Source organism: Harmonia axyridis, chromosome 5 (genome assembly GCF_914767665.1).
Source record: "Harmonia axyridis chromosome 5, icHarAxyr1.1, whole genome shotgun sequence".
Classification (NCBI taxonomy): Eukaryota; Metazoa; Arthropoda; class Insecta; order Coleoptera; family Coccinellidae; genus Harmonia; species Harmonia axyridis.
In genome coordinates this window covers 9205432-9218036 of record NC_059505.1, presented here as the reverse complement: position 1 = coordinate 9218036, position 12605 = coordinate 9205432, and the positions used below count along the sequence as shown (strand labels likewise).

At 36.5% G+C, this 12605-nt stretch overlaps 1 protein-coding gene across 4 annotated transcripts in view; it reads right to left on the bottom strand.

Moving 5' to 3' along the window:
* Window positions 1-965: 965 nt before the first annotated feature.
* LOC123680482 overlaps window positions 966-12605 on the bottom strand; it is a 129571-nt gene continuing 117931 nt past the window's right edge. For all 4 annotated transcript variants that reach the window (XM_045618406.1, XM_045618403.1, XM_045618402.1 and 1 more), the window contains 2 exons: window positions 3876-4158; window positions 966-2338 (listed from right to left, as the gene is read on the bottom strand). In XM_045618406.1, the coding sequence (XP_045474362.1) occupies window positions 1079-2338; window positions 3876-4158 (1543 nt within the window). In that variant the 3' untranslated portion in view covers window positions 966-1078. The remainder of the gene's footprint in view (window positions 2339-3875; window positions 4159-12605) is intronic.

Here is a 12605-nt window from a genome sequence, read left to right as displayed (position 1 = left end):
AGTTAAGAACCAAAAACGATACAAATTCCGTACGAAGTTCAAAAAATATTTGAAATAATCATTAAGAAGTATACCTATAAGTATATTTCAACTCAGCTGTGTCCAGACGTCCCAAAACGTTTTCCAGCATGGTTTCCAGACTGTTGATTCTTTAATATTTCTACCATAAAATAAACATCAATAATTGGTTGTAAAAGTATTCTGAAACTTTGGATTTTGTTTTCGCTTTGGAAGAAGTGTTGACTTTGCATGCAACAATTTCAAAAGAATGAAATGAAAACGTCAAAATTGATTAACTATGTCAGATAGGCAACATTGTGAATCAATGAGAACAGTAGAGAGAGCAAATATTGTCAGATTTGTGAAAGCTTCAAAACGTAACAAGAAGTTTTTGGTTGGTACCAAAATCTCACTATGATATAACCATATCGACAGCTTTTTTTTACATTGAGAGGGGTTTGTACCACGTGGATATCTCGTGATATGTCAAACTTTAACTACTGCTCCTTCCTCAGCGTTTTTGAGATTCCACCACTTTTCAGGACGAGTAAGGCAAATTTCAACGTTCCTCTGATTTACTTTCCTTTTCTACCACATGCAAGAATTGAAATACGTTTTTACGTCTTCATTTTTAATTTTAGAAAAATCGTTTTTTCAGCCTTTGAAAAGACATTTCTATTATATTTTTTTGAGAAAATACATAAAAAATAAGTGTTTTTTTGGAAAGTTTTATCATGCACATACTTATTCTTCAATAAAAAATTCAACTAATTCTTTTTTTCCATTTTAAAAAAATTAATAAGGACTTTCTGCAATGACGTACTCTCTGAAATGAATAAAAGTAAAAATAAAATAAAGCGTAGGTACTAATTTGTGAACTGATCGCTGGAACGGTATAGACCCCCCCCCTAAAAAATAATAGATCAAAACTAAATATTAATATATAGGTAAGTAAAACATCTCAATTGGGTGTATAGAATTCTAGAAATATATTTCGAAAAAAATATACATAAATAAAACTCTTAAGAAATAATTTGTACACAAATAATCTTCTATTTTAAATTACACTAGAACGAGCCTAGCACCAGCTGCCCGTCATCTCAATACCATTTTCTACAATCCTCTGATTCTGTCCCAAATTCCATTTTAACGAATTATTATTATGCACCTTATGGGAGGACATGTCCCCCTTGTAAGTCCGTTTCACTGATTTCCTGGATTCTCTATTTGAAGAATCATTAGGCCCGGTATCCACCGATTGCAGACTTTGCGCTTTGTGCAAAGATAGCCTCAGGGGTTTCTTAGGCGGCATAGGTCGTTTCTGCTGCTCAGTATAACAGCTCATGGATTTCTTGTTGTTATCCAGCGGTTCAGAAGTGTAGTCTATGGATTTACTACACGATGACAGTTTACCATTGGTCAGTTTGGTGGAGTTGCAGTCACTGTCGAAATCCAACGATTTCATACTTTGCGAATTTTGAATCCTCTGTCTGAAATTACAGTCACTATCGTTGCCATTCAACTCCTCTGTGCTCTTACAGTCGGTGTACTTCGGCCCGATGTGTATTTCCGAGCGAAAGTCCAACACAGAAGTAGATTTCCTAGAGTTGTAATGCTTCAATATATCCCCATTGTATTTTTCTGAAGCCATCAAGCATTTCTGCCTGTGCTTCTCGTAGTTACTAATATCACTTCTTCTAGTTAAATCGTGAACAATTTTTGTAGCCTTGTGGTAACTCTGATCCATGATATTATTCCCATTCTGAGCGGATTCCCTCTCAGACTGTTTATGACCATTCTCCAGGTTCTTCTTGTTGTATCTAGAGATCTGCTCGATTGCTGAATTAGTCTCTGAACTATAATCCTTCTCCCTGTAATGGTGATGATGATGCGAATGTTTCCTGTAGGTGATTTTGTCGTTTGTTTGGTCTAAAGTCTGAGTGCTCCCCGAACTGCACATCCCATTTCTACTTTTATGTTTGTGCCGATGAGTCTTGTGACAGCTGTGATTATCTGATACAGGATGTCCTGAAGATGAATGATGGGAATTCGAAACGTTGGATAAACTACTCTTCGATCTGACTGGTAAGGAGGTGTGGTTGTCTTTGCAGGTTTCAAGGCCGGGGAGATTGGATACCAAAGCTGTCACTTGTGGTCCTTTTTGGAACACCTGGATATCCTTGGAACTACTGCTTCCACTTGGAGATGAGGGGCCTGATTGGTGGGATATATTGATGTTGGTGATGTTTTGGCTGCTTTTTACAGTTGAGACTATTGGACTTCGCGTCACTATCCTTATATCGGAATCAGAACTCTTCCTGCTCAGAAGCTCCGATACCTGAAAGGAAAAAATATTATTTAGAGCCGGTTAAAGCTTAAGAATACAAAAAAAAATGTGATTTTATTCAAGACTGAGTGATTATTTAAGACTGATTTGATTAATTATAGAATTTGACCTATCTTTGAAACCTGAAATCTGTGTAGCAGTTGGTTGCAGTTTTACCACACACCTGGCAAAAATCTGAGGATATTGTTGATTTCATGAAATATTGTATCTATGCTACAACACAATTGCTGACAATATTTTGCTACCATATATTTTTCATGCAGTTCTCATGTTTATGTTATCTACCTCTGTAGATTATTCGACACCCATACAGTCTGACGGCTGGCTACCTCTTGTTTGTTTATGCAGTTGCAATCATAATGTTTCATATCATTAGGTAGTCATATAAGTCCTAAGTGGATCTTGTTAAGCCTGGAAATCTGCCCATTTTTCACAATAACGCCTAGAAACCTTTTGAATATTGCTCAAATGAATAAAGCTATAGACATGATCCAAGCAGACATTTGGATGTTATTTGTAGCAGAAGCTCTCAACACCAGTAAGAGTGTTATCTCATTATAATGATCGCTTCTGAATCACAACTGCAGCAGAAGACAGATTGTTACGTGAAGATCTAAGGAGACCATTATATGAAACCCATAGTTTGAGTATTTCCGTAGAATCATTAGTAATCAATTGCGGAAAGTCTACCTGCACTCCAGAAGGTCTTGGAAAGCTCAGCCAAGAGGAAATCGCTTAGATAGGTTTGAATGAGCTCAGCAACAAGCAGATTGGAATATTGGTAATTGGTTGAATGCCTCAGGTCAAGGTTTGGACTCATTTCAGATTGAAGAAGAGTTCATGTTTGGAGAATGTCAGAAAATGTTAACAGGTTGTAGTATGCACAAGAGGTGGCCCTTGTACGGAGAAGGGCGGAATTTCATTCCGCCAACAGGGTCTGGTAGGATTTCTGAGCAATTTCAAGTTATAAGTTGAGATAGAAAGTTTGAAACTTGTTTTAGTCATTATCAACTACCAAATAGTGACGGCTAAAACAGTTCAATATTTGAAAATTATCTCGAAGATACAAAAAGACATAATTAAATAGTATCACATTTTGAAAAACATAAAAAAAAAAAATATTCACGGTGAATATAACTCCAAGCTGATTAAAAACTTTGTTTGAATTGCCCAAAGCTTATATTATTTTTGAATTTCTAGGTAACATATATTGAATATTTGTATACATATGTAAGATAGATTTGTCTCAAACGTAGACAGTCTATGCTGTGGGTACTTTATGTTTACAAAACTTCTTGTGAATTTCATATTTCTGTTATATACTGAGAATTTATTTTTAAATTTTTGCTGAATGCTGAATGAAAGGCAGTCATGGAAGCATAAACCATCATTAGTACCTATACTTAGCTCCTTTAATATTTCTCTACATGAATCTCTAAACTTTTTAATTAGCAACAGTCTAATAACACGTTTTTGATTTCCTATCCACCTACATTTTTTCGCCGATAGAATAAGGTTAAAGTTTTACCTGCTCTTCCAAGTAGGAAATCCTGTGTGTCAGCCTTAAATTATCAGATCTAAGGCCATCTTTGGCTTTTTGAGCTTCTTCAGCCCTCTCTTTAACAGTATCCAGCTCCGTTCTCAAGACAGTCACTTCTTTTTTGTAATCGATGGACGTCTTCGTCGAGGAGGTGTTGTTCTCCATCTTCCTGAGAACAACCATCTGTGCCGGATCCGGAGCCGCAGCTAGAAGACGAGCCAGATCGTCTCTCGTTTTTGTCAATACTATTTTTCCGTTCACCTCGATGATTCTGTAACGAAAAGATGAATTGGTTGCGGTGAGATGTTAAGACGAACTTGGAATTACTTCGTTCGGGAATGAATTTAATTAGTTTTGTAACTGATTATGGTATCGTACATTTACAATGCGGACTGTTCGCCAAGAATGTATGGGATTGGAATTCATGAGTTCTCGGGAGCTGTATACTTTCTCGTTTCATTCCCAATGGGGCAGGCATCAGTTAATTTTTTTTTTCGACTTGTCCAAACGGAACATGAGATTGACAAATTTCTGTTCATTTCAATTTACCTGTGTAGCGGTGAAAAACTCGAATAGTATCGTGCTGTTTGGTAATGAATGAAGGAAAAGAAGTACGATTTCCAAGTGTATAAATATCTCAGAATATTACTTATCTGGTTAATGTTTCGGCAAAATGCCATCCACATAACCATTGTCAAAGTCTGCCAGCGTTCAATAAGGTGCCTGCTATTTCGTTTGTTCGTCATCTTGGGTCGAGTTATGCGGTACTGATGATCCCTAACAAGGGATCTCTCTTTCGATGGTGCATTCTCCTTGGGTAACTTTCGACGTAAATATTGGATAATTTCTTTCCATATTTTGCTTGAATAATCTATGGTTCTTGCGACGAGCTCAATATGAAATTTTGGTTTGAAATTGCTATTTTGTAGAAGGTTTTCCATTAAAAGGGTTCATTTTGAATAGCCCGCTATCTGGACAACTGTCACATTCGAAACTGTCATCTTTTGACATTTGACATGTAAAAAATACACTATTATATTAAAATGAAACGATTCACGCGACAACAAATCATTAAAATTGTTAAAATCCACAACAGAAATGGTGAAAATTGTGCAGTTACAGATTGCAAAACTAAATCACTTTCAGGTTTTCGGATGACAATAGTGAAACTGATGGAAAAATTTGAGTTGTTGGGACCAGTTAGTGACGTGAAGAATGGAAACCGTGGTTTGTATTAGGTGTACAACTTTGCTTTCGTCATTAGATGGCTGAAGCGGTAAGTGGTAGTCGAAATAAATAGATCGTTGATATACAATAAGCTTAGGTATTTGTAAACATGACGCCATCGAAATATTAGTCGATTTGTGTCAGCATCATAAAGTTAATCTCAATTAAACATGTCAGCTTACGAGCCAAATTCTCGTCATTTGCGGGGGGTTTTGATTTTCTGCCGAAAGTGGTTTCAACGCTTCAAGAACGGTGATTTTGACGTTGAAGATCTGCATGGCCGTGGAAGAGAGAAGGTTTTCGAAGATGCAGAATTGGAAGCATTACTTGATCAAGACTCGTGTCAAACGCAACAAGAATTGGCAGGATCATTGAGAGCGACGCAACAAGCCGGAAAGTCATGGGAATGATTCAGAAACAAGGAAATTGTGTACCGTACGAGTTGAACGTTTGCTTGTGAACAGCTGCTTGCAAGGCAAAGGCGTAAGGGATTTCTGCATAGCATTGTAACTGGAGACGAAAAATAGGTTCATTACGATAATCCCAAGCTCAGAAAACCATGGGGATATACCGATCATACTTCCACGTCGACGGCCAAACCGAATATTCACGGTTCCAATATCATACTCAGTATTTGGTGGAACCAGCTCGGCGTAGTGTATTATGAGTTGTTTAAACCGACTGAAACAATCACAGGCGATCATTATCGAACGCAATTAATGCGTTTGAGCTAAGCATTGAAAGACAAACGGCTGCAATGCAACGAGAGACATGATAAAGTGATTTCAAAGCATGACAATGCGCGACCCTATGTCGTGAAACTGAGAAGTTGAAAACGTTGAAATGGAAAGTCCTACCCCACCCGCCGTATTTTCCAGACGTTGCTCCCTCGGACAATCATTTGCTTCGATCAATGGCATACGGTCTGGCTGACCAGCACTTCCGGTCTTCTGAAGAGTTAAAAACTTGGATCGAGTCGTGGATCGCTTCAAAAGATGGCCACACAAATAACGAAACAATTGCAATTTTGCAAGAAAAGTTACTGGGCTTTATTATTTCTCGAAGAGGTGATCAAAATTGGTCGCCGAGATCTAGTGATTCAACACATTTCGATTTTTTTGTGTGGGGCCATGTGAGAGATAAGGTATATGGCAAAGCCCCACAATCGATTATAGACCTTGAAGATGGAATTCGTAAAAAAAAAATGTCACGAAAGGATTATGGTGTAGTCTAAAAGATGCTTCATATTATATGTTTATTTCCAACGTTTGATAACGATGAAACTACAACAACCTTCATTCAAACTCACGAACTTGGCGCTACATACCAATTTTTTACATCAGAAATCGAGTGTATTAACGTTCCCTATACGAAGATTCCATCAGTGTGAACGCAACTTTAATTCTGCTCATTCCAAGAGCTTCGCAACATAAACAGTAATTTTCCACAAATCACTACAGTTATATCAACAAATAAGGTATCTAGTTTCAGTTAAAGTAAAGAACAATGGTGAATAATGCAATAACTATTACACATGAGACATGCGTCGGCACTATTTGTTTTGAAGAATAAAGGAAGATAAATCAGCTCAGAATTGAGTTGTTGAGGAAGTCAGCGAAAACATATGGGCTTATTTGGGAGACCAAAATGGATCTTGGCATTCAATGGAGTGAGTTCATTGTTTGGTAACACGCTCCTTACAGGTTGTGGATCGATTCTTGGTCGAACAAAGGCAGGCTTCAGGATACAAATTGATGCGAAATTAGAACTTCCTGCAACTGCTATAAGTGCTATGTATGGGAATAGAAGGAAATGCATCTGTAAATTTTTTTTTAGAGTTCATTATTTCTTATTTGAATCTAATTCCGAAACATTTTTCGGAAATTCTTGATTCTCAGTACCAACCTATAGACTTCAATAGAGTTTTGAATTCAGTGTCTGAAATTTCGTGAAATTTATCATTTTAATCTTATTATTCGATTTTTAACTCATAGATCAAATTCTCGAAATACCTAACAGATATTTCAAGAGAACCAATTGACAGAGTTGAGTTGATTTTGAAAGATTTTGATTTGATACTGAAAATGTTAACCATAAAAATTACGAGAGGCCTAGTTGAAAAAGAATAAGGAGGGCTATTCCCACCGAATTTGATAGAAAAACCGATTTTTGCACTTTGTACATACATTTGGGCAAACCAATGACCGCCTGTGTGGAGGAAAAAGTTCGAAATAATAAAATGTACTGAAATTTTTTATGTTGGGATTTCTGAATAAAATATGACAAATTGATCATTTATGATCGAACGAATGTTATATTCGGCCAAATGATTTCTATAACTTTTTTTTCTCAATAATTCGAAATATCCAATCAAATTAAAATAACTACAAGACGGTAACAAGCATAGGACTCTAGAAGAAACCCACTCAAGGACTTGAAATCGAGGGGGTAATTGTTGAATTCAAATGAGCATAGTTGAACAAGTTTCTTACAGAAAATATTGCTACGAATTCTGCCATAATTGCTAATAGGCTTTTTCGATAGAGCTTTTAGTGTAGTTTTTGATTATGAATACGCTTTTCGAAAAATTGATGGATTATATAACATGAAAAATATACTAACTTACAAAGAAACTGCAACACCCAGAAGGAGCTTTTTAAATTTCTTTTGGCAAAACATAGAAAGTACAGTAAGGAGTAAATGATTGAAATTTGAAGAGAAAAATGAAAGGCTCACAATATTTCTTAATAAATTTTTAATAATGTGTTTGTCCACCGCGATTATCTATACACTCCCCAACACGTCTCGGCATTGATATGCAATAAGATGGTGTATTTCTTCTTGAGGGATACTATCCCAAGCTACCTGTACTTCATGTCAAAGAGCCGCCAAAGTCCGTGGGGGCTGGGGTAAATTTCCAAGCCTTTTACCCATGATGTTCCAAAAATGCTCTATGGGCGAAAGATCGGGGGATCTGGGCGGCCATGGCAAAAGATTCACATGGGTCGATTCGAAAAAGTTTAAACTAATTCTGGCAACATGAGGTCGGGCATTATCTTGATGAAATATTGGATTCTCGACCCGGTTAAGGTAAGGGAGGACATATGGCTCCACAATTTCTTGAAGGTGAGGCAGTGCTGTCATGATACCTCGAATAAAGACTAAAGGTGAACTACTTGCATGTGCAATAGCACCCCATACCATAACGCCTTCTGTCCGGTGTAAATGACGCTCAACATTAAACTGAAGTTCACGTCTTCCTCCCAGACCTTCCTTCGGCCATCATGTGCACCCAAGAAGAATCGAGATTCATCAGAAAAGACGACCTGATGCCATTCCACACTCCAATGTTGACGTTCTCTGCACCACTGTAATCGTTGCCGGCGATGCTCAACCGTCAGAGGTAACACAAGATTGGGTCGATGTTGCAGTCCAATAGACCTTACCTGGCGGTAAACCGTTCGGACAGTTACAGGATGGCCTTGTTCTCCTAACCACTCATCAACCAAAGATCGAATTGTCGCAAATCGGTCTCTAATGGCCATAAGTCTTAGACGTCGATCTTGAACTTCATTTGTTCCCCTTCGACGTCCGGTGCCTACTCTTCTTCGATTTTGGGCATAATCAAACCACGCTTGACACATTTCATAACAGTAGTTGGATTTCTGTTCTGTTCTGTTTCGACTACAATATTCAAGTAATAAAACTTGTTCACATGAAAAAACCTACACGATTTTTTCTCCAAATTCAATCATTTACTCCTTGCTCGACTATTTATGTTTTACCGAAAAAAATTTGAAATTTAAACAGCTCCTTCTGGATGTTGCAGTTTCTTTGTTAGCTGGTATATTACTTTTTTAGTCCGAAACTACGCTATCGACAAGTCACTAAAAGGAAATATTGAACTTCATCCTATATTCATTTCCTAAAATTTTTATGAAAATCCATAAAGGTGTTCAAGAGTCATATCGATTGAAAGTTTTAGATGAAATACATAACACAGTATCTTTCAAACGAATAAAGGTACTTGGGACATATTTCAGACCCTCCATATAAATTTTGTTAATTAAATACTAAATCGACTAATCAATTAGACCCTCTTTTTCAGTTTTTTCGCAACCCCTCAACAACCAATATGATCTACGTTTTTTTCTTCGCATCCTTCCAGTATTTCTATTCTCTTTGTTGGGAAGGAGTTTCGTTCCGGTCGTAGGTTCATAACTGCCGGAAACACGGATGGGAGATCACAATAACCTTTGAATAATTTCCGGTAATTGTCTTATACGTTATAAAACAGATGGAGTCGCACTGTTTTGTACAAGTTCTTTTCTGTATCGTTTAGGAGTCTTCTTCGACATTAGTCCGGCATTGAGTAACAAAATAGATAACGGGATCTAGTCTCACCATGAAATTAGTTTATGCATATTTTGTATAGTCGTCGTTAAAATTTCAAACACTTTTTATTCAAATTATGATGTTGAGCTCGAAGATGTTTGAAGCTATGGTAATTGATGCTGCTTAAGAAATCAAAAACTCTACAAATTGTATTACTATGGTTTATTTTTTCTTTTTCGACTCAAAATATCTCGATAGGTGTGAAAAAAGAACATATTTTGAATTCCATTATAATGTTTTGCCGATTGTTGACGATTTGTTATTGATCTGATTGCTTGATTCTTCTCTTAAAGATTCGTGGCTCGTGTTTTCGAATTAGCAGGATCAATGTTGAATAACAATTGATTCTTGAACTGAATTTCAAGTGAATGCCTCCCAAAGTTTTTGAGAAAAACTTACATAATACAAATTACGGGAGTATGATTGAAATTTTGTTTCATTCAAACGAATCCGAAGATTTATTATTAGAAATAATAAAATAAAACTATTGAATCACAACCATGTATATTTCAGTGAGAATGCTGAGAGGTTGTTTCTAGTATGAAATGGTAAATCTTAAATTCATTCATGCAATTTCCACATATTCATTTCAGCCATAATGAAATAGTGATTATGTTATGAAAGAGCGATAGATGACATATGGGATTTAGTAGAAATGTAGTTTTAATGATAGACAACTCTCCAGACATTGAACCATTGGATGAGTAGTGCTTGAATATCTAGTGCAAAAAAACGAACACTTTTTACGATTGTGAATTAGTAACTTTCGTAACTAAGCAAAATAGAAATTGAAATGTTTGAGTCGAATTAATTTATTTCAAATTTCCATAGTAACTACTTTTCATATAATTATTTATATGGAGATGAAAAGTTAAATATGGGTACCTCTTGTACGAAATGAAATAAAAAACGGTAAAAAATGATTGGAAATTAATAAAAGACTTAATATGGCTGGTTACCAAGTGGTATCAAGAGCAGCATATTTAATATTTATCACGAATATGGATTCACGGCTTGGTTTGATTTTCAAGCCTTGACTTGAAATCAAGTCAAGCTCAATTCAAGTAGTAGTTTTTCAATCTCAAGTCAAGTATTTATTTATCAAGTTCTTAAATCATATCAAGCTGAATTTCAGCAGTTTTATTGTGTAGTGTCACATCAATAAAGAAAATGATGAAATGATAAGGAACCTTGCAAAAAACACTTTTATTTATTAGACTTATTGTATAAAAACCAAAAATATCAACTTTTTTGAGATAGAAACATAAATTGAATCACTATAAATCCTAACAAAATAAACAATGATGAAAAAATAAAGTTTCTTAATATTGAGAAACCACAAGGCTTTGTTTGGTTCCATAATTTTCCATCCAGGATCAAAGACACATGAGGCATCTTATAGATTTGTCGCCTAACCAATTGCTAGTTTTTGTAACTGTAAGAGTAGCTCTGGAAAATCGTCTTTCTATAGGAGCTGAAGATGCTAGCGTTGATAAAAAATCCTTGGCCATTCTGGCCAAGTTTGGAAAGATATTTCTGAAACTACCAAAATCTACCAATAGATTTCATAGAAAACTACTAATAAAGTCACCTGGCGAATGTTTCAGTCTCTCGCTCGAGGAATCCTCTTATTTAGTCTAAGTGCGCACGGATAACAGAAATAAAGGGTGTTTTTTTAGAGCTATAGAACTTTAAATTGCAATAATACAACGATAGATTATTCGATTGACATGAATTTTATTTATCCGCAAGATAATCTTGTGGCATTACATTTTAAATATGATTTCTGGCATATGACCGCCACGGCTGGCTCGGATGTAGTCCAATCTGGACGTCCAATTTTTGATGACTTTTTCCAACATTTGTGGCCGTATATCGGCAATAACACGGCGAATGTTGTCTTCCAAATGGTCAAGGGTTTGTGGCTTATCCGCATAGACCAATGACTTCACATAGCCCCACAGAAAGTAGTCTAGCGGTGTTAAATCACAAGATCTTGGAGGCCAATTCACAGGTCCAAAACGTGAAATTAGGCGGTCACCAAACATGTCTTTCAATAAATCGATTGTGGCACGAGCTGTGTGACATGTTGCGCCGTCTTGTTGGAACCACAGCTCCTGGACATCATGGTTGTTCAATTCAGGAATGAAAAAGTTAGTAATCATGGCTCTATACCGATCACCATTGACTGCAACGTTCTGGCCATCATCGTTTTTGAAGAAGTACGGACCAATGATTCCACCAGCCCATAAAGCGCACCAAACAGTCAGTTTTTCTGGATGTAACGGTGTTTCGACGTACACTTGAGGATTAGCTTCACTCCTAATGCGGCAGTTTTGTTTGTTACGTAGCCATTCAACCAGAAGAGTGCTTCATCGCTAAACAAAATAAAATTGACGTAGTGCGCGATACGTATTCCGCACAGAAATATTATTTTCGAAATAAAATTGCACTATTTGCAAGCGTTGTTCAGGCGTGAGTCTATTCATGATGAATTTCCAAACCAAACTTAGAATAAATCATTTGACAGCTGTTAAATCGGTCGCCATTTGAACAGTAATGTCAACTTAAAGTTATATACCTCGAAAAAAAACACCCGTTATAACTATCACAAAGTTCTGTAGTTTCCAAGGACGTCAAAGGAGCATGAGTGAACTAGCGCTGAAAAGCTCCTGACGCCAAGTCAGATCTCTTCTAAAATGTTCCTCATTATTATTCCTCATATCGTAGCTCAATTTGACCAAATGAGGCTGCACAATTCAGCAATTTCCTGTGAACATTTTCTCTTTATTTACATGCATTCACCTTTCCGACATCAATCAATCTCCGCGATGGAAGAAGGAAGAGTTGAAAGCCTGTTGTTAAAACTTCATTACGATTACTGCACAATAAGCTATCCTAATCTCGAAAATAGGGTATTATATGCCGGTGAAATATTTTGAAATTGTGTGAACTAGGTACCACCATTCTGGTTAAATCACCCAGGGCATCATAACATTGTAAACAACTCGCCAATTACGGGCCCAGGCAGCGTTTTGTAATATTCATTCATCATCAGAGCAATGCTCTCGTAAATTAATTGAATAATAGTTAAAT